At 46.4% G+C, this 18469-nt stretch overlaps 1 protein-coding gene and 1 long non-coding RNA gene across 4 annotated transcripts in view; one reads left to right on the top strand and one right to left on the bottom strand.

The window, feature by feature from the left end:
- Positions 1 to 352: 352 nt before the first annotated feature.
- LOC147994958 (uncharacterized) lies at positions 353 to 3859 on the bottom strand. The gene is made up of 3 exons (XR_015686817.1): positions 3787 to 3859; positions 3100 to 3231; positions 353 to 1238 (listed from the first exon to the last, which is right to left on the bottom strand). It is a non-coding gene; the product is annotated as an uncharacterized LOC147994958 (long non-coding RNA).
- Eefsec (eukaryotic elongation factor, selenocysteine-tRNA-specific) overlaps positions 2535 to 18469 on the top strand; it is a 194743-nt gene continuing 178808 nt past the window's right edge. The window contains exon 1 of one of the 3 annotated variants that reach the window (NM_001109249.1): positions 2535 to 2851. In NM_001109249.1, coding sequence (NP_001102719.1) covers positions 2578 to 2851 — 274 coding nt within the window. In that variant the 5' untranslated portion in view covers positions 2535 to 2577. 3 annotated transcript variants of the gene reach the window in all.

The following is an 18469-nucleotide window of genomic DNA, read 5'->3' as shown; positions in this document are numbered from 1 at the left end:
GTGGAGCCCGAGGCTCATTTTACAGGCTAGCTTCAGCGTTCTCATGTTTTGACTCTCTCCTGTCACACGAAGTCAGGTGTGGAATTTTCTACTTGTGGTATCATGTCAGAGCTGAGAGAGCTTCAGATTTTGTTGTATTTTGAACTTTTAGGTTAAAGATGCTTGGTTCTTACTGTTTGTCAGAATTTTATGTAGGTCAGAGGTGAGCAGTGAAGTTTACTGAAGCCAGGTCCCATTCGGCACATTTTGTTACTTGGAAGGTCCTCTAAAACTCTTGTGACCTGCCTCTAAGCTCCCTCCTAAAGATGCCCACTGCTTTATCATTGGGTTTTAAACAAACAAACAAACAAACAAACAAACAAAGAGGGTAGTTTCCTATTTGGAAGATGAGAAAATGGAGACACAAATTTTGGGAGCACTAATTAATTCATATGAGGATCCCACCCTTGTGACCCATTTAGTTTTAATGACCCATTGGCCCATCTTCAAATGCTCTCACATGCACGGTGGGGGGGGGGTTGGCATCAAACCCTCGACACACAGACCTGTGGAGAATGCAATTCAGTCCATGGCAGGGATTCCAAGTGTAGATTCTTGATCCCTGGAGCCACTAGGGTTACTTCTTTCAAACACAAAAACCTGGCTCATTCCAGAGGCAAACTGACTGCCCAGTAGAAGTCAGAGAACTTTAAGCTTGGCCACCATCTGAGCAAAACTGCCACCATCTTCATGAGACCAGCCATGCCTACTCTCCAGAGTTGATCATGATTAGGCCTGTGGACTGATGACATCCGCTACTAGGAGGAATCCTCAGCTGGGTCACTGGATCCTAACCTGAGTGTCTGGCCACTCCTTCAAGCCATGTGCATTCAGTCCAGCCCTAATTGCATGTGGCCTCAGGACTTAAGGGAAGAGGTAGAATATATAGGTTAGCGTAGATTAGGAGGAATAAGGAGGGGAAACCATAGTTTATGACACGAGAAGACTTTCTAGTGCAGCTGCTCCGAGGTCATCAACACTCCTAACCTTTCACCCATATTTACAAGTAAGCCTAATAAACTCATCCCCGGTCATCTGTCATCTTACTGCCTCCCTCGTTTGTCCTTAGAACCTCAGGAAGAGGAGTAGAAGTCATTCACCTCTCCCCACGGAAGGGAGTTTTAGCAACAAAAGCTAAAGTAGTTGTCCACACTCTGAAGTCAGGGTTTGTGTCAGACTGCATTGTTGTGATGAAACACCTATACAGGCAAAGAAAGAGACTTTAGATTTACTGCGTGGTTTCAGAGATTCAGTGCACGGTCACTTGGGCTTGATCCCCCTAGCCTGTGGCAGCACAGTAGTATATCATCATGGTGACTGGAGAAAGTAGCAGTCTGACTGAACTACTCACTTCGTGATGGACAGGAAGCAGAAAATAGGGACAGGACTACTTCCTTCCGCTAAGCTTCACCTCACAAAATAGTCCATCAGCTGGGGCCCAAGCATTCAACACACAAGCTGGTGCAAACCAATTCACTTTCAAATCGCAACCCCTCGTGCCCTAGAAGAAGGAAGGATGCCAGCCCAGCATCCTCTCTGTGTCAGTGGCTAAAGCCAAGTCCTTTCCTCTCCCTTCACATGAGAGTAGTACCATTCAGCTCTCTAAATCCTCAGTTCTCCCCTGTGAGGTTCCGCGTATCTTCTTTTCCTCAGTTTTTACCCTTTGCCAGAGCAGCCACTTAGGTGTGTAGCCTCTTTCATGGTTCTAGACACCTTTCAATACCTGAAGGGACTTACAGAGGCTAGTTGTTGTAACAGTCACTGCACATTTCAAGTTCACACACAACAGTTAAGTTGCAGCTCCTCATGGTAGCCGAGACTCTAGAGTGAGGTTTTTGTCCCCTGACACTGAATCAACAAGGCCCTCTCCCATCTTTTCACAGTGCTTCCAGGTTTCTGATGGGCAGTTCTCAGTCTGCACTGGACTTCTGTGATAGTGCTTGAGGGGTCTTCCCTGAGCCTCACTAGGCTCCCTGCCTTCCCATCTCTGTACTTTCCAGATAGTCTCGCTTGGCCACTGGTCTTGAGTTTTACTCATTCCTGTTTTCACAGCCAATAATGTTAATCACCACATCCCAGGGAAGTGGATACAGTCCGCACTTAATAAAGGCTGACAGAAATGAATGGGCAGATGGATGAGTGTGTATCGATGAATGAAGGAAGGGATGTGTGGATAGGATGGTGTGTGGATGGATTGGGTGAGTGGAATGATGGAAGGAGGGAGGGAGGAAAGCATGAATGGATTTTTGGATGGATGGATGGATGGATAGCTGGGTGGGTGGATGGAAGGAGGGATCCCAATCTCAAACTGGCGAGATTAGGGATCTCAATCTCAAATTGTGCGGTGGGGAGCCGGATGATAGTAACCTCAGGTAGCAGTTAGGCTCTTGTCCCGTCCTGGGTGTGCTCTGTGGGCGCCCGAGGGCGGAAGCTTCCGTGCCGGAACCGGCGCGCTCGGCGCGGGTTGCGGGGGGGTGCGGCTTAGCAGGCGGACCGCGGGGCCGGCGATTAGGCGACCGCGTGAGTGGCGGCGACGGGATGGCGGGCCGGCGGGTAAATGTGAATGTGGGTGTGCTGGGTCATATCGATAGCGGCAAGACAGCGCTGGCGCGCGCGCTGAGCACTACGGCCTCCACCGCTGCCTTCGACAAGCAGCCGCAGAGCCGCGAGCGCGGCATAACGCTCGACCTGGGCTTCTCCTGTTTTGTGGTGCCGCTGCCGGGGGCTGAACCCGGGACTAGCGACACGCTGCTGCAGGTCACGCTGGTCGACTGTCCCGGGCACGCCTCCCTCATCCGGACCATCATTGGCGGTGAGCGAGGGCCGGGGCGGGAGCCGGGCTCGGGTCAGAGCTCGCGGGATGGTGGCCTGACAGCCTAGGCCTGGCCGCCAGCCCGGGAGGCTTGGGGGCTCGAACTCACAGCTCGCAGACGCGGACACAGTTCTCACCTACACTGTCGTGCAGCAAGATGCTTTGATAGAAAAAAGACCCGAAGAAACAAACCCTTGCAAAAAGGGTATACGCAAGCTTTAAAAAAAAAAAAAAAAGTCACCACTCACCTGCCCTTTGGTCTCCTGGTTCTCTGTCCCAAACACTGCTCTCAGCTTTCTGTGTATGGATGGTTTCAGGAAACGTACACAAATACCGCAGACAATGTACAGAAATGAAAGATCCTGTTTTTTTTTCTTCTTCTGTTGTAATACATGGGGTAGGTTGGGATAAGGAGTAGAGCCTAGTGCCTTGATAAGAGGCAAGTGCCTTAGGCTCTCTCAGGGTCTCACCCTCACTCCCACCCAACAAACCATCACTGTCTGTAGACTCTATATCTACACATAAAGTTCCTTTGTACTTTTGTACCAACATCTTCTTTTTTCTTTTTTCATTTTTTTTTTTTTTTTTGGAGCTGGGGACCGAACCCAGGGCCTTGCGCTTGCTAGGCAAGCGCTCTACCACTGAGCTAAATCCCCAACCCCTGTACCAATATCTTCTTGACTGACATAAGTGTGAAGTGGCTAAGGCAAAGGTTATATGTGTTTTCAGTCATGATGGGTACTGCTAAAATCTGCTCCTAGAATCTTTACCACTTAATTAGTCTTTAAATACAGGCCAATTGGGAATAGGACATTATAATAAAAGGCCTTGGTAACTAACCGTCTTTGCTCAACTTGACCCCTCCCATTCATCTACATGAAACTGTTCTTATGTCTCTTTAAATTCCTTTTGCAAACCCATTTAACTCTACTTGCCTGTTTGTAAGCACTCCGCACAAAGTGAGGCATGGCTGAGTCCACCTGCTTGCCCTCCAGTGACCCATTTCCTGCTTGCCCTCTTGCCCTGGGTTTCTTTCCACCCGTACTCTGTAAGCCTGCAAGCATGTATATGGGGCAGGCGGTTCATTAATCCCTGGTCATTCCAACTGTGTGATGAGTTAAGTTCCTCCGGCTTTGTGGCCTCTCTTTCTTCATGGGGCAGGCAGTCTGAAACTGTTGCCCTGTTTCACTGAAGTGGAAATGGAGGCTTACCTGCTAGGGTCACTGTCTTGCACAGTCTCTAGCCAGTCCAGGATTTACTCATTAAAGACTATCGAGGGCCACACAGTAAACAAACAAACTAAACTAAAAACTCCCACTAAATTCTGACTGGTCATATTCAAGTACATTTTAGGAAATGTATTATAAGCTAGTGTAAATCGGAGATAGAACATACAGGGTAGAAACTAGACAGTGGGGCTGGCGTGTCCCTCAGTGGTGGAATTCTTGCTTAGTGTGCAGGGTACTCCAGGTTCTATCTCCAGTATTGCAAAGAAGGAAAAAATACAGACTCTGACTTGTAATAACTTAATGGGTTTTTTTTTTATTTTTGTGATGGTGTGTAAATGGTGCAAGTTCGGAAGAGTTTTGTCCTTTCCTGGTTAGTGACATAGTTAGTTCTCATGACACTGAGCACTGCAGCAAGCTGCAGCTCCTAGTCAGCCATGAGGTCCAGAGCGCAAATCTCTGTGTACCCAACTCTGCAGCTCCTAGTCAGCCATGAGGTCCAGAGTGCAAATCTCTGTGTACCCAACTCTGGTTGATGAGCTGGCATGTCCAGAGTTTCTGTGTATTCGGTGCAGTTTTTAGCTTGCTATATTTTGAACCTACAATAATGAATGGTTTTGGATGCAGCCCAACTATAAGGGGAGAAACATCTAAAATCTAGGCCAGAGCATAAGGACAGACATTCTTTTAGAGGTGTACAGAATTGGGTTTGAAGATTTTTCCTTACTAGCTCTGTACCCTTTGAACCTTGCTCTGGATCTTACGTCACTAGTGAATAATGGTGACCATGCAGTTACTTTCTGGCACGGCTCTTCTCAAATATTTCTCTTCTTGGACAGACTTTTCAGGAAGTGTGTTTATTGTGTAGCTATTAAGGAAGTTGGGGCTTAGGAAAGCAGCTAGTCAGCTGGATTGTCAAAGCCTGACTGCCTCCCAAGCTGGAACCTTTCTATGGTAGCCCAGTTTCCTGAGTTCCTGCTCACCCCTTTCGATGTGTACATTTACATAGAACCTTTGTGTGGCAAAAACTGTAGGTGCTGTGTGAGATGAAATGGCTGCGGCCCAATGCTGGTGTTCTGATTGAGAGTGTATCACCATACAATGCTGGTGTTCTGATTGAGAGTGTACCACCATACAATGCTGGTGTTCTGATTGACAGTGTACCACCATACAATGCTGGTGTTCTGATTGACAGTGTATCACCATACAATGCTGGTGTTCTGATTGAGAGTGTACCACCATACAATGCTGGTGTTCTGATTGACAGTGTATCACCATACAATGCTGGTGTTCTGATTGACAGTGTATCACCATACAATGCTGGTGTTCTGATTGAGAGTGTACCACCATACAATGCTGGTGTTCTGATTGACAGTGTACCACCATACAATGCTGGTGTTCTGATTGACAGTGTACCACCATACAATGCTGGTGTTCTGATTGACAGTGTACCACCATACAATGCTGGTGTTCTGATTGACAGTGTACCACCATACAATGCTGGTGTTCTGATTGACAGTGTACCACCATACAAGGGGATTTGTGCTCTTGTAGCTGTTGTTGCTCTTCTTGCTTCATATCTTAAGAAAAGTACTTTCTGGTCTTTAAATGTGGCCAGACCTCGATGGAGTGATGAGACACTGTTCTTCCTTAAGGTCTCTTTACTACCTTCCTTCTTGGGGACCTGAAAAATGTAAATGTAGCGTTTCCTTTTGAAGAGAAGCATGCACCTGTTTGGGTGCCTGCTGTGGCCCAGGCCTGTGGCCAGGACCTTGTGACTGGGCAGTGTCCTGTGGAGAAGCATCACTCTGGTTTTCAAATGAAGAGACAAGCCTGGCAGGTTAAATGCACAGGGCTGCTGCTGGAAGTCACCTCTCACTTGTCCTCAGGGTCTATTTAGTACTGTGCCTTGCCTTCTTGAACAGTCCAAATCTCGACAGTGTCGTTGGAATCTTGCCATTCACCCACTGCTGCCTGAACACTGGGTGGGGTCATTTTTAGGGTCTCATCAGATCATGTCAGTCCTTGCTTCTAGATTCCCAGTACTTTTTGTTTGGTTTGGTTTTTGAGGCAGGATCTGTTACCTCTGACTGTTCTGGACCTTGCCAGATAGACTAGGCAAGCCTAAAACTCCTAGAGATCCTCCTGTCTGCCTCCCAGGTACTGAGATTAAAGGCATGCACCACAGTGCTTGACTCCTCAGTACATTCTTGTATTTGGATTATGCCAGCCTCTTTGTTCGCAGCTCGGTACCCAGGCTCTTCTTCCCTAGAGCCTCAGCAACTGCTTTCCTCCATTTCTCACCTTCAGTCATGCTGTCGACTTTTCCACTCCTTAACTAGGTCAATGCTACTTCACCCAAAGTGTTTGCCCTTGCTGTTGCTTCTTGGCATGTCAGACTCCTTGTTGCTTGTCTCAGTTCAGGTGTCTCTTCATCAGTGAGGCCTCCCTGACACTCCCTCTGGTGTGGCTGCTCCCAGCTCTCACCCTCAAACTTTCCCATCTCCTCATGCTCCTTGAGCTTTGTGTCCATTGTCCTTTGCCCGAACCAGGACTGTATGAGAGCAGCGTAGGATCTGATTCGCCAGTATTGTCTGGTGCCTATATTGACAGCAGGCATCTGGCAGGTTCTTAGTAGCTTCTAAGGGAGGGAGAGCTGTGTTCCTCTAATGGCCTAGCTGGCTCTGAGTGAGTAGACAGTGTTAGGACAGGGCTGACTTGTAATAAGTGCTGTCAGCTCTTTCCTCATCCAGGAGATGACAAGAGAAAGTTGACAAAGACACACTCCCTGCCACACTCCAAGGGGGGGGTCTCTGGACTTCTCTGTACAGAGAGCAAAGGCTGGAGTAACTCATCTAAGCTGGGCATGAAATGCACCTGTCTAGCTACTCCTTAGTGGCCTGGGGGCCGAGGATTGCTTGAGTCCAGGAATTTTAAACCCAGCCTGGGCTTCATAGTGAGGCTCTGTTTAAAAAAAAAAGCATTCCTCATCCTCTGTTGAGGCACAGGATCTGGGCACATTGAAAAGAAGAGCTTCCCTAGGGGCCAGGAACCACCTGGCGAGGCTGCTTTGTCAAGTTAGGGTCTGAGATAACCACTAGTAGCATGGAGCCCTGCAGGGTGTCATCATGCGATGTGACAGTTATGTTCTGGACCGTGAAGGTTTAAACAGAGTTTGGACCTAGAGAGTGGCCGTGGGGATTTCTCTTAAAGACCTGGAGCACTTTGCAAGGCTGTTGTTGTTTAGATGTATGTGGCCAGCTGAACAATGGGTAGGAAGCTGTAGGTGGGGACTCCATGAGCAGAGGTGCAGTCTTTGTCTTCTCCTGGGATCCTTGGGTGACTGTACCGTCTGTTCTCAACTTGTTGGGGAGTCAAGTGACCCTTTCATAGATAGGGGTTGCCAAGACCACCAGAAAACAGTTTTATTACAATTCATAACAGCAAAATTACAGTTATGAAGAAGCAAAGAAAATAATTTTATGATGGGGGAGGGATTCACCACAACCTGAGAACTGTATTAAAAGGCCTCTTGATAATCTCTTAAGTTAAAGCCAGGTGTCTGATTTTATTGTTCTCCAAGGTAAACTCTCCAGAAACAAGAATCTCTCCTTCACAAAAACTGGGCTTCTGGACTGGAGAGATGTGACTCAGTGGTCAAGGGCACTCACTGACTTCTCTTCCAGATGATCCTAGTTCAATGCCAAGCACCCACATGGCAGCTACAACCATTGGTTGTAATTCCAATTCTAGGGGATTGACACCTTCACACAAACATACCAACAGGCAAAACATCAATCAGTGATCCAAACATAGATTATTAAAACCCACTGGATGAAAAAAAAAAAAGAAAAAGAAAAAAAAAACAAAATAAATAAAAAAAAGAAAAAAACAAAAAAAAAAGATAAAAAAACCCCCAAAAAACCCACTGGATGTCATTGCCCTTATGGCTCAGATGAAGTGCGCACTAGTGCGCGGGATCAGCGGTGGTGAACACACGAGAGTTATTCGGTGCTGTCCTTCTGATTGGTGCATTAGTTTGTTTTGTTATTATTTTCTTAATCCTCACAGCTGCCCTGGGGAGGAAAGGTGAAATTCACATTTTATAGATGGAAAAATCCTGTACCTCAGAGAGAGCAGCGACACAGTTGCTGCTAGCCAAGTTTGAACCGAGTCCGTGTGCCTCCACAGCCTGTCTAGCTTTCTCAGTGTTAATGAAAAGTGTGCTGTCCATTACACCCTCCTTGGTAACGCTTCGGGGTGATATTTGTTTCAAATCCATTTCCCAGTATAAATCTTTCGGGGTTAGAACTTCAAAAAGATTAAACAATGTATGTTTTAAAGACTTGGGTTGGGGTAAGAGATGTAAGGCTCATCTTTAATCTAAGTCTAGTGGGAGAGAAAAAATGCTGGTCTCTTGGCTTAGCAATTTATAGTCTTCTGGTGGCTGCAAGGATTAACAGTGTTTTGTCTCTGAGTCTTTTGTTCTGGTTGTTTATGATGGCCTCCAAGCCATCCCATCTCATACCCACTCTGTGTGGCAGGTTTTGTATGGCCAGGGACTTCTCTGGGCCACTCCTGCATAGGAATGCATGGGGTTAGCATGTCTGACCCAGTCACTGCACTTGGAGCCTAGGGGGCGTTGCCTTTTACCCTTGAGACGTTTTTCTTTGTAAAGCTTAAGCCGTGTATGGATATAAAGAAAAGCTTTACTTTTCTCACTTTTTGTGCTCTTGGTTCCCCAGAAGGACACATTTTTGGCCCTATGATCTGCTTTTCCAGGCTCATCCCTTTAAGTCCCTCTATTCTGTTTGAGAACTGTCCTTTGGACTTGTAAATGGAACGGAGTTTGTGTGTGCAAAAGAATATATGTCATCAACCAAATTTCTCATGTAACTCTGTGTAGTGCACACTGGCCTTGAAGCATACAGACCTAGCGCCAGAGTGTTGCTTGGTATAAGCAGAGGGAACCTTGGACAGGGGCCTTGGCAGCCAGTGACACACGGTGGTGTTATTCTAATGAAAAAAAGAAGATGAAAAGACTTGTCCTTGCTTTTGGTCTTTCTGTGAGCATCTGTGTAGGAACACATGTTGTTAAAGTATGACACTTACATGCTTGTTGTACAACACTGAAGCTTATTTAGGTGCTAGAGGGGGAAGTGCTTCCCTTAACACAGGCTTTGGCACCAGGCATCGGATGGGCCTTGATTCCTTGTACTCTGCCTATGTGTCTGTTAGTTTCAGCAGTAAAAAACACACACACACACATGCACACACACACACACACACATGCACACACACATACACACACACACACACACATACACACACACACACACACACTTGCGCGCGCTCACGTTATTGCCTCTGCGATGTCTTCCACTCCCAGGTGATGCTGATCCAACATGAGTTGCTTGCTTTCCCTTGCTTCAAAGGCTCTATGGTCAGTAGGAAGCCCGCCTCACTGCAGTGAGCTGCTATAGAAATACAAGTGCTTCTGTTGTGCCTGGCACCTTATCACTCTCTGACCCCACTTGATCTCTTTCCAAGCTGCAGTGCCTTTAGCTGTCTCCAGGAGACTCAAGCTGAGCTCCTCTGCACCATTTTCTCTTAGAGCTGGACAGCGGGTGACTTTGCTTTGGTTGGGGTGACAGTGTGGGAGCGGCACAACATCAGACACAGTCTTGAGTTTAAATTAATGCAGAATATTTGAGCAGGAACCAACAGGAAAGAAAAATGGAAGCAGGTAGTCATATTTCATTCCGTTGGGGTACATTTTTCTTCTCATGGGGCTTGCCCTTGAGAATAAAACATATCAAATGTTAAATCAAAGAATATTTTTGTAGTCATGCTAGGAATAGAAAATAATGCAAAGACTTTGCCTTCTTGAGGCAAATATTTTGCTGGAAGGTTATAATCAAAGTCAGAAGGAAATTGTAGCCACAGCTTTGGTAAAGCTGTGATCACTTAAAATTAATTGCTTTTAAGCTTTTGCTAAATGTCTCCTGTCTGCATCCGAGTATCTCTGGGTTTTCCAGGCTCCACTTCATTCAGAACCACTTTAGGAACCACTTCATTCAGGCTGGGCTAAGATTTGGGCAGGCATTTCAGAAGATAACCTACCAATGAAGCCCCAGGACCTGGCCCTTCTTGGTCATTCTTTTGTTCAGTGGAACCTCAGCCAGCCCAGGACTGAGCCTTTCATGAGCCTTTCATGATCCCTTTCCAATAAGGGCTTTGGTAGCATTTGAAGGTGATGCTGTTGATGGCTCTGGCCTTCAGCTACCTTATAGCCCCACTTCCAGGGACAGTGGGGATTTTTAGGCAGCTTTATCATGGGCCTGGGAACCAGTCTGAACTGAGCTACACAGGATCCTCTGCTTTTGGAAGGACCACACCGTACTGTATGACTGGAAGCACCATGGGGTGAGACGATGCCTGTGTCTCTTCTGTAGTTCTACCTGGCGTGCCTCACAGAAAGTACATGATGATTCTAGAAGCAGTTTAGTTCAGATAATGTGCAGTTCAGCATGCTTAGTGTTTTCCCATGTGGTTATGGACTTGCATGCCTGTCCTCCACAAAGAGGCGCTGTGCTTGCTCACAGTCTCTCTGCAAACCTGGGCAGCCGCCAGCCTCCTTCACAGCTCTGTAGATTTCAGACTCTGGCAGAAATGGAATTATTTTGCACCTGGCTTGGGTTTGGGATATGCCTTGTAGTTATTATGAGAAAGGATCTCACTGAGTAGCCCACTCTGGCCTTGAACTTGGAGTGCTCCTGTTTCTGCCTCCCAGGGGCTGGCATTATGGTATTCCCACTTTCCAGCATGCTTTTTAAAGTTAATTCATACTGTGGCATGTAACTATACTTCATCTCTTCAAAAAATAAAATCTGTTTCTAATTATGATTAAAAACAGATACAATACTTGCAACCTTACTAAGCCATCCAGGTTGCTTCTTTTTGTGCTATACATAACCTATGGGGACCTCTGTCTTGGGGACTTTTAGTAAGAGAAGTTCAGATGGTGATATCTTGGTGGAATTTGGTTGTATTTCTTTTAGTTTATTTTTAAGACAGATTTTCACTCCACAGCTCTGACTGACCTGGAACTTACTATGTAGACCAGACTAGCTTTGAACTCACAGAGATCTACCTTTCTCTACCTCTGTGTATACCACTACGCCCAGCTGTCTTGGTGTTTTTAATCCATTTACTTTGGTTCTATGTGCACCTACTGTGTAGTGTTATTTTGGATGTGAAGCCAGATATAAACTATGTATGTCTTCAAGGGTCTTGTAGTCAGGGGAGGCAGGAGGGAGTGGGGTGGGCAGGTAAGACACAGGGTTGTAAGAGTCTTGATCGGGAGAACCTGTATGATGTGCTATGATGTGTGAATGTGTTATGGCACAGACAGGAAGCACCCCCACTCCCTGATGAATGCCAAGCAAGGCCAAGGAGTTTCTGCCTCTGAGGAGGGGGTAATTTTAGGTTTGGAGGACACATAACTATTTTTTAGACCCCATTCAAGATCCCTGACACTTACTGTATTCTCGAAGCCTGTGCCAGGGAGCCTCTGGTGGTAAGTAGCTTGCTGTAGATCTCAGCTGTTGAGTGTTGCCTCAAGCTTCCCCCAACCTGGTTCCTGGCCATGCTTTGTCCAGGACTGCAGTCATGCCTTTGTCCACGTCCATATCAGGAGAAGGTCATAGCTCCTGAAGAGCACTTTATATACACGGCACATGAGATGGTCGGTCCCAAGCACAGGTTCTGTTAGCATCCTCCCCTGCACTGTTCACCATTCTTCCCTGGATTGGTTGAGTTTGCTTCTTGTTAATTTGGTCTTTCATTTCTTGTGCAGTGCAGCCAGGTCCCTGCTGCTTTGAAGTGGCCTCGCTGGGTAGGAGGGAGGACTTAGCTAACGTGATGCTCCTCTTGGCAGCAGAAAAAGCAACTTTGCTGTTGAGATACGTTGGCTGTCCCCTTTTGCTGTCACCGTGTTGTGATGATGCTCTCTTGTCTTGAGGCCTTCAGGAAAACTAAAATGATTTCCTTTGTCTCTAACCTACTTCCTGAGGATATTTATTTGGTGGCACACACAGGTGCTACCTACAGATAAACTTGACTTTTTTCTTTTAAAGTTGGTGCTGGAAATGCACTAATGTTGCACTGCTTGGTCGAAGGACCTGCCTGGCCTAGCCTTTGCTGTAGGTTTAAAGCCCAGGGGAGATAATATCTGCTGCCCTTGGCCATCTGACCTTGCTATTGGAGCTAAAACTGCTCATCTGCATTGGATTGTGACACTTGAAGACAGTCACTCTACTGTGTCATTGTCAGGTGAGTCCCATTTTTTGCCCTTTGACACAGGCAGCAGAGACCCAGCATGTGTGTACTTCAGTATTCCTATTCCAGACTTAGGGCAGGCTTGGGAATAGTCTGCAGAGCTTAGCTCTAGAGGATGAAGACTGACCTAAGAAAGAAGGCTCTGTTTCTTCAACACTTTTGCCTGACACCTAGAGACTAGAAAACCACAGACTGGCAGGGATTGGTGTCCCAAGAAGGTGCTCCCTATTGCCGGTGGTCCTTTACCATAGAGCTTGACAACCTGTTGTGAAGGACGGTACATTTCCAACAGAGCTTTCTGTTGGATATTGTTGAAAGCTTACCAGTAACGAAGATAGGGGACATATCAACTAGAGACACGTCAGAAAAGGCAGGACCAGAGCATGGAGTTCATGGAAGTAAGTAACAGGCTCAGATAGTAATGTAGGGTTGGTGCTCTTCCTTATGTGTGATTTGGTGCTAGGGGCTGTCATCTTCCTGGGTAGGAGCTTGGGGCTCCTGCCTTCTTTGGTATTCCAGACTTGCTCTTTCCTTGGACTGCACACCTGCCAAGCCCCCTTCACCTGCTTGCCTTCCAAGTGGCCCTTCAAAGCATGGGATGTGAAATGATCCTCAGTCTTTCTTTGTCCTCCTCCTCCTCTTCTTCCTCCTCCTCTTCCTCCTCTTTCTCTTCCTCTTCCTCTTCCTCCTCTTCCTCTTCCTCTTCCTCCTTACTTGCTGGCCTTGTACCTCCATCAGTGCAACTGCTGCTTGGGATAGGCTTCACCTAGCTCTGGACTGGATGAGCTCAATTTCCCTTTACATATCTTACAGTCTGCAGCCAGGAACACTTCCTAGGTACCTTCCATAGTTCCTTGCTTAAGTCTTCAGTTACTGTCTGATGACAGAAAGCCCAAGCCCCTCATCATGACTGATGTGGTCCTTCCTAATAGATTTGCATTTTCTCCCACTGGGACTGCACGACACCATTTGGATACTTCTGCACAGACAGAACATGCTCTCCCAGGCTGAGCTTTCTGATAACAAGCGCTTGTCTGGGGAACCTCCTTATTGGACTAGGTAACTTCATTTATGACTTTCTGCACCCTGTGCATACTCTTGGGGATTTATTTTTCCATCTTACTCATTTCGTATTTAGTGGGTAAATCTTCTGAGGGCTGGGCCTATTATCATTTAACTTGGTCTCCAAGGGGATGGGATGGGATCTGGCCCAGCTTGAATAACTAATGCATATGTGTAGGCACTCGGGAATTATTGAATGATGGATGGATGGATGGATGGATGGATGGATGGATGGATGGATAGATGGATGGATGGATGAAGAAGAGGTCATTTCCTATTGCCTACACCAAGCAGCCCTACTCCTGTGATGCTTTAAGGGACTACCCAAAGTTCAACAGTGGAGGAAGCCTGCCTCGAGGTTAGACAAGTTAATCTTTCAATGGAAATTCAATCCTCACTTTTCATTTTCAGGCCACTTTGCGTAGCAAAGTAGTTTAACTCATAGCAGATTTTTGCCATGCTGATGGTTAATTTCACGGCCCACAGAGGGTCAGCACACTAATGCCGAGAACACGGCGACCTCAGTGTGGCTCGCCGCACACGGTGAGGACCTAGCAGCCCTGCCTTTTTTATTTTTTTTAGAGGAGCAGTATTCAAACATCCTTCAGCAGGCTGATTTTGAGTTAACAGGGGTTATAGTGTATAAAGCTATAGTGTAGATCCCTCCCAGGCTGTGTATTTTCCTTTCTCTATGCAGTTCAAAAGGGCTGCGTCATCTCAGGTTTTTGCCAGCAATCTTCAGCTTGACCCTGGTTGTTTAAATCTGCAGGAGGAAATTTGAACAAACTTGTACTTTGGTAATTCTTATGCCTTTGTGAACCTTTAACCTTAAGGTTTCTTTCGGAGCCACTGGCTTCATTGTCACCCCCTGTCCCTGCTGAGGCTTTCAAAGGGCATTGTCTAGTACGTCTGTTTTCACTTTGCTACTGGCCTTCTTTTGAGGAAGGGTATTAATTCAGACCTGATTCTGAGGCAGGAGGGGAACGTTTAAACTTGCCCCAGAGCTTAGGGATGGGGGAAATGAGCATAATGCAAGCCCATTGCTGATGCTGGTGAAGGAGAGTGAGGCCTCCAGCTATTTGGTGGGCAACCTCAGCTCTGCTACGTCCTATCTGACACCATGGCCAAAGAAGTGATTGGCTCTGCTAAGCAAGCCTGCTGAGTGTAAGATCCCAGAGTGCCAAGTTCTTAGGAGCCTGGGAGGTCAGTGGTGAATATAGGGTTCAACTGATCATTATGAAAGACTGCATACTAATGAATCTCCTGGGGTCAGTAAGAAGATTCCTTAAGTCTTGGGGAGAGCTCTGGTGCTGCTCTTCCCTGTCATTGTTGAAGACTTCCTGATGCTCATTCCATCCTGCCTCTCTTCCCTCCAGCAGCTAGCCAGTTCACCCTCTACTCCCAGTTTGTTTTCTCTCCATGTGACTGTGATGGTACCAGCATAAGTCCTTGTGGGCTTTGCTGCTGGTTTCATGAATGTGTGGTGATTGAGACCAGACCTTACTTGTCATGTGTCATGCCCTTTGAAGCAGACTTGGGGGCTGCTAAAGCCCCTTGCCTGGCTTCTTGGCTTTGTTTCTTTCCTTGGGCTTCATAATATCTTAAAGATAGTGGCTAGGTGACCTTATTCTGCAAGTTTGATGACAAAGAAAGAATTCCATCGTCCTGTTACTCAAGTCCATTTAGCAGTCCATGCTAGATAGGCAGAAGTTGCTCTAGTTGCTCCCAGATAGGTGGCAGGCAGGTATTAGGAAGTAACAAAACCATGAAGAATTGTGAGTTATGGTCAGTACTAAGGGCAGTACAGGACTGTTGGTGTTAGGTTATCTTTTTTAGGCCATCCTGAGGCAGTAGGGTTGAAGGTAAATTCTGGAAAAAATTGGGGCCTGCAACTGGTGAGTTGGGGATAGGTACTACATGCCAGAGGAGCAGCGCCTACAGTGGCTCTGAGAAGGGCAGCTTAGGCTGGTCTGTGATGGGGAGAGGGGGTGGCAGGCAGTCATGCGTGTCTTTGGATGGATATGCACACTTGGGCTCTGTTAGTCCTGGTTTTGCTGGAGGACAAGCAAAGGTATATTGTGATCCATGGACACAAAGAGACCTTCACACAAGTCCTCTACAGGTGGGTGGCCATACTCTACTGGCTTTTGTGTGTCTTTAGTCCTGTCTGTTACTATTACCAGGCCTCAGATTCATGTGGGTGTTTCCTACCCTTTCCTTAAATTCTTCATGTTTTTGTTGTAGTATGGCCTCCTGTGTATGAGGTGAACACTCTATACTACTTTCCTGTAGTAGAGCAATGGGCTGAGGTGGAAATAGGGTTGGCAGGCAACTCTGACATGGCTGTAGTTAGCTGGTTTCACTGTTCTGTAGTGTGACCAGTGGCACACTGGCATCTCAGGCTCCAGTCACAGGGTGGGAAGATAGCAGTCCTGAGTGGACAGCAGAGATGTCAAGTAAGGCATCCTCCAGTCAAAGAGCTAGTGAGCAGACATGATGTGGCTGGAACCTGGCCATACTTTGCTAGTCTCCTTGAGCATACTGCCCTTTCGTTATTGTTGTTGTTTTGTTTTGTTTTTTAGATTGTATTTATTTTATGTATGTGTGTACACTGTCACTGTCTTCAGACACACCAGAAGAGGGCATCAGATCTCATTACAGAGGGCTGTGAGCCACCATGTGGTTGCTAGGATTTGAACTCAGGACCTCTGGAAGAGCAGCCAGTGCTCTTAACCACTGAGCCATCACTCTAGTCTGAGCATACAGCCCTTGAAGTCCCCGATCACCCCTCCTGCAGAGTGTCCTGGGTTAAGGTAACACACAGGATCAGGAAACTGTCCCTTCCTTATTTTGCCTTTTCAGGAGAACTGAGGTTACTATGGTTTGATTTCCCGGCTGTGCCCGTGAGATGGAAAGTGGGTGCTGACATTCTGATGGTTTGTTGTTTAGAACAGAGCTGGAAACTGACTTCAGAGAAGCCTGTTCCCATGAGCTTGTGCTGAGCAGGAATTACTGGCCTTAGATTCCCACAAGTGTGTCCTTTGGGTTTATTTGTTGCTGTATTGGACAATTGGACCTAGGGTCTGGCAAACACCCTGCCACTGAGGCACACCCCTAGTTCCCTTTTCAAAACAAGGGAGTAGTAACTGACTGACCTTAGAGCTCTGAGATGCCAGCTTGGTCTTCCGTCTCCAGGAAGTGATTGTGTCTATGCTTTGGGGGAGTCACCAGAGTTACAACAACCTGAGGGATTCTTGTTCTCCTTTTCTCCTCAGGAACCAAATTGGTTTCCTGACCCTGTGCAGATTTCTGAAGTAAATGGAAGTGCTACTTATTATTGCAAGTTCATCAATCATTTCTAGAAATTTTTTACAGCGTATAATAAAAGTTCCCATGATAACGAACAGCTTTTTGAAGAGTGAGGTGTTTTCTAGGAGCCATAAGAATCTATTGCATTTGGTCTGATTTCTCCAGCTGAGGCTTTCCTCTTCTTCTTATCTCAAAATCTGCCTTAGAAGGCAATCTGGGGATGCACAGCAAACATTCTGGTAACAGATGTGTATAGACCTCTTCTGATAGGTCCCCAGGCTGGGAGACCCAGTTCTACTCAGGAAGCTATCGGCTAGGTGTGGGGAGATACACCCTGTGCTGATTGGAACTGTTTGGTGCACAAGAGGGCAGTGTTTGCTTGCAGTCTCAGACGGGTGATCATGTGCGGGTTCACAGGTCAGCATAGTTAGAATGACCTCAGATGTATTCAAGACAAAGTAAACTGTAAGTCATGGTTGTGATGAGTTCTCATATATGCCTTTAAATATACAACCCCTTCAAAACCTTGCTGCTTGTTAGCCTTCTTTTTTCCTAAAAAGAAAAATATGGTTTCTTTCAATGTTTATTTTTAATTTTTTTAAATCAATGAAAATATGGTTTGCAAGTCTTGTACAACAGTGGCAGAGGTTACACAGTGTGGCAGAAGCAAAACAATGGCTTCCTAATTAAAAACCAGATGGGCAGATTTTTGTTTGGAGCAAGAGGTCAAATGTATTTTCTCCCCCTTTCACATCAATGTAAAGATTATCTGACTTAACTTTTCAAGCGTTTGAAGGTGTGTTGGTCAGCAGTCCACCCTTTTTTCTTTTATTCTGCCTTTCCTCCCTGTATGTTGGCTTTTCTGCAGCCTGGTGTTCCTGTTCCCTGTGATTGACTATGCCTCCCCACTCCCACCCCCTTTTTTAAGGATTTGCCTGTTTTTCAGTTCTCCCATAGTACTTTCCTGCTGAAACTTTTGGGCCAGCAGGACACACACTGGAATGCAGCTCTTGCCTCTAGCAGATTTCAGCTGTATAGAATCAGATGTCTTCTTTTAGTCTTATGTAATCCAAAGGGAGCAAGTCTGTAAGGTTGGAGGGGGTAGGTGTGACATCCTCTGTGGTCTTTAATTGATCCTTGACTTCTAATTTAAGTGTGAATGTGACAGCACTGAGTGCAGTGCCAGTGGGTGGCTGGCTACCTCACTGGTTTTCCTGTGATCCACTTAATTTCTATGTGGGTCTGAGTCTGAATGAAAGATTTTGCTGCATCAGGTTTGTAAAAGAGGCTCACCAAACATTTTTTCCAGGAACAGATTTTTTGAAAAATGCTGGAGTCTTTTGTTTCCAAAGGAACCTCACTTGTAAAGGCCAAGAGGTTCTTTTTCGTATGGCTCTGGGTGGTTTCATCCTTTCACTCAGATAGTAGGGCTGGCAATCAGGAATGGGACCCATGTTCTGGGTAGTAATTTCCAGCTAGGCTATGTGTAATGAGAGAGATCCCTGCAACAAGCAATATGTGGTTGGATCAGAGACACGTGCTGACAGAGATAGAGTGTATCTGAGAGAATGGTCTGGGTGCTGCCTGTCTGGGATGTAGATAGAGCCGTTGTTCTCTGAGTTCCCATATACCAGAGTTCCCTCCCTAAGCATTGTTTGTGGTCTCTCTTGTGTTTTAGTCA

This window comes from Rattus norvegicus, chromosome 4 (assembly GCF_021556685.1).
Source record: "Rattus norvegicus strain SHRSP/BbbUtx chromosome 4, alternate assembly SHRSP_T2T, whole genome shotgun sequence".
Classification (NCBI taxonomy): domain Eukaryota; kingdom Metazoa; phylum Chordata; class Mammalia; order Rodentia; family Muridae; genus Rattus; species Rattus norvegicus.
Note: the sequence above shows the minus strand (reverse complement) of the source record. Positions and strands in the feature narration are given on the sequence as shown.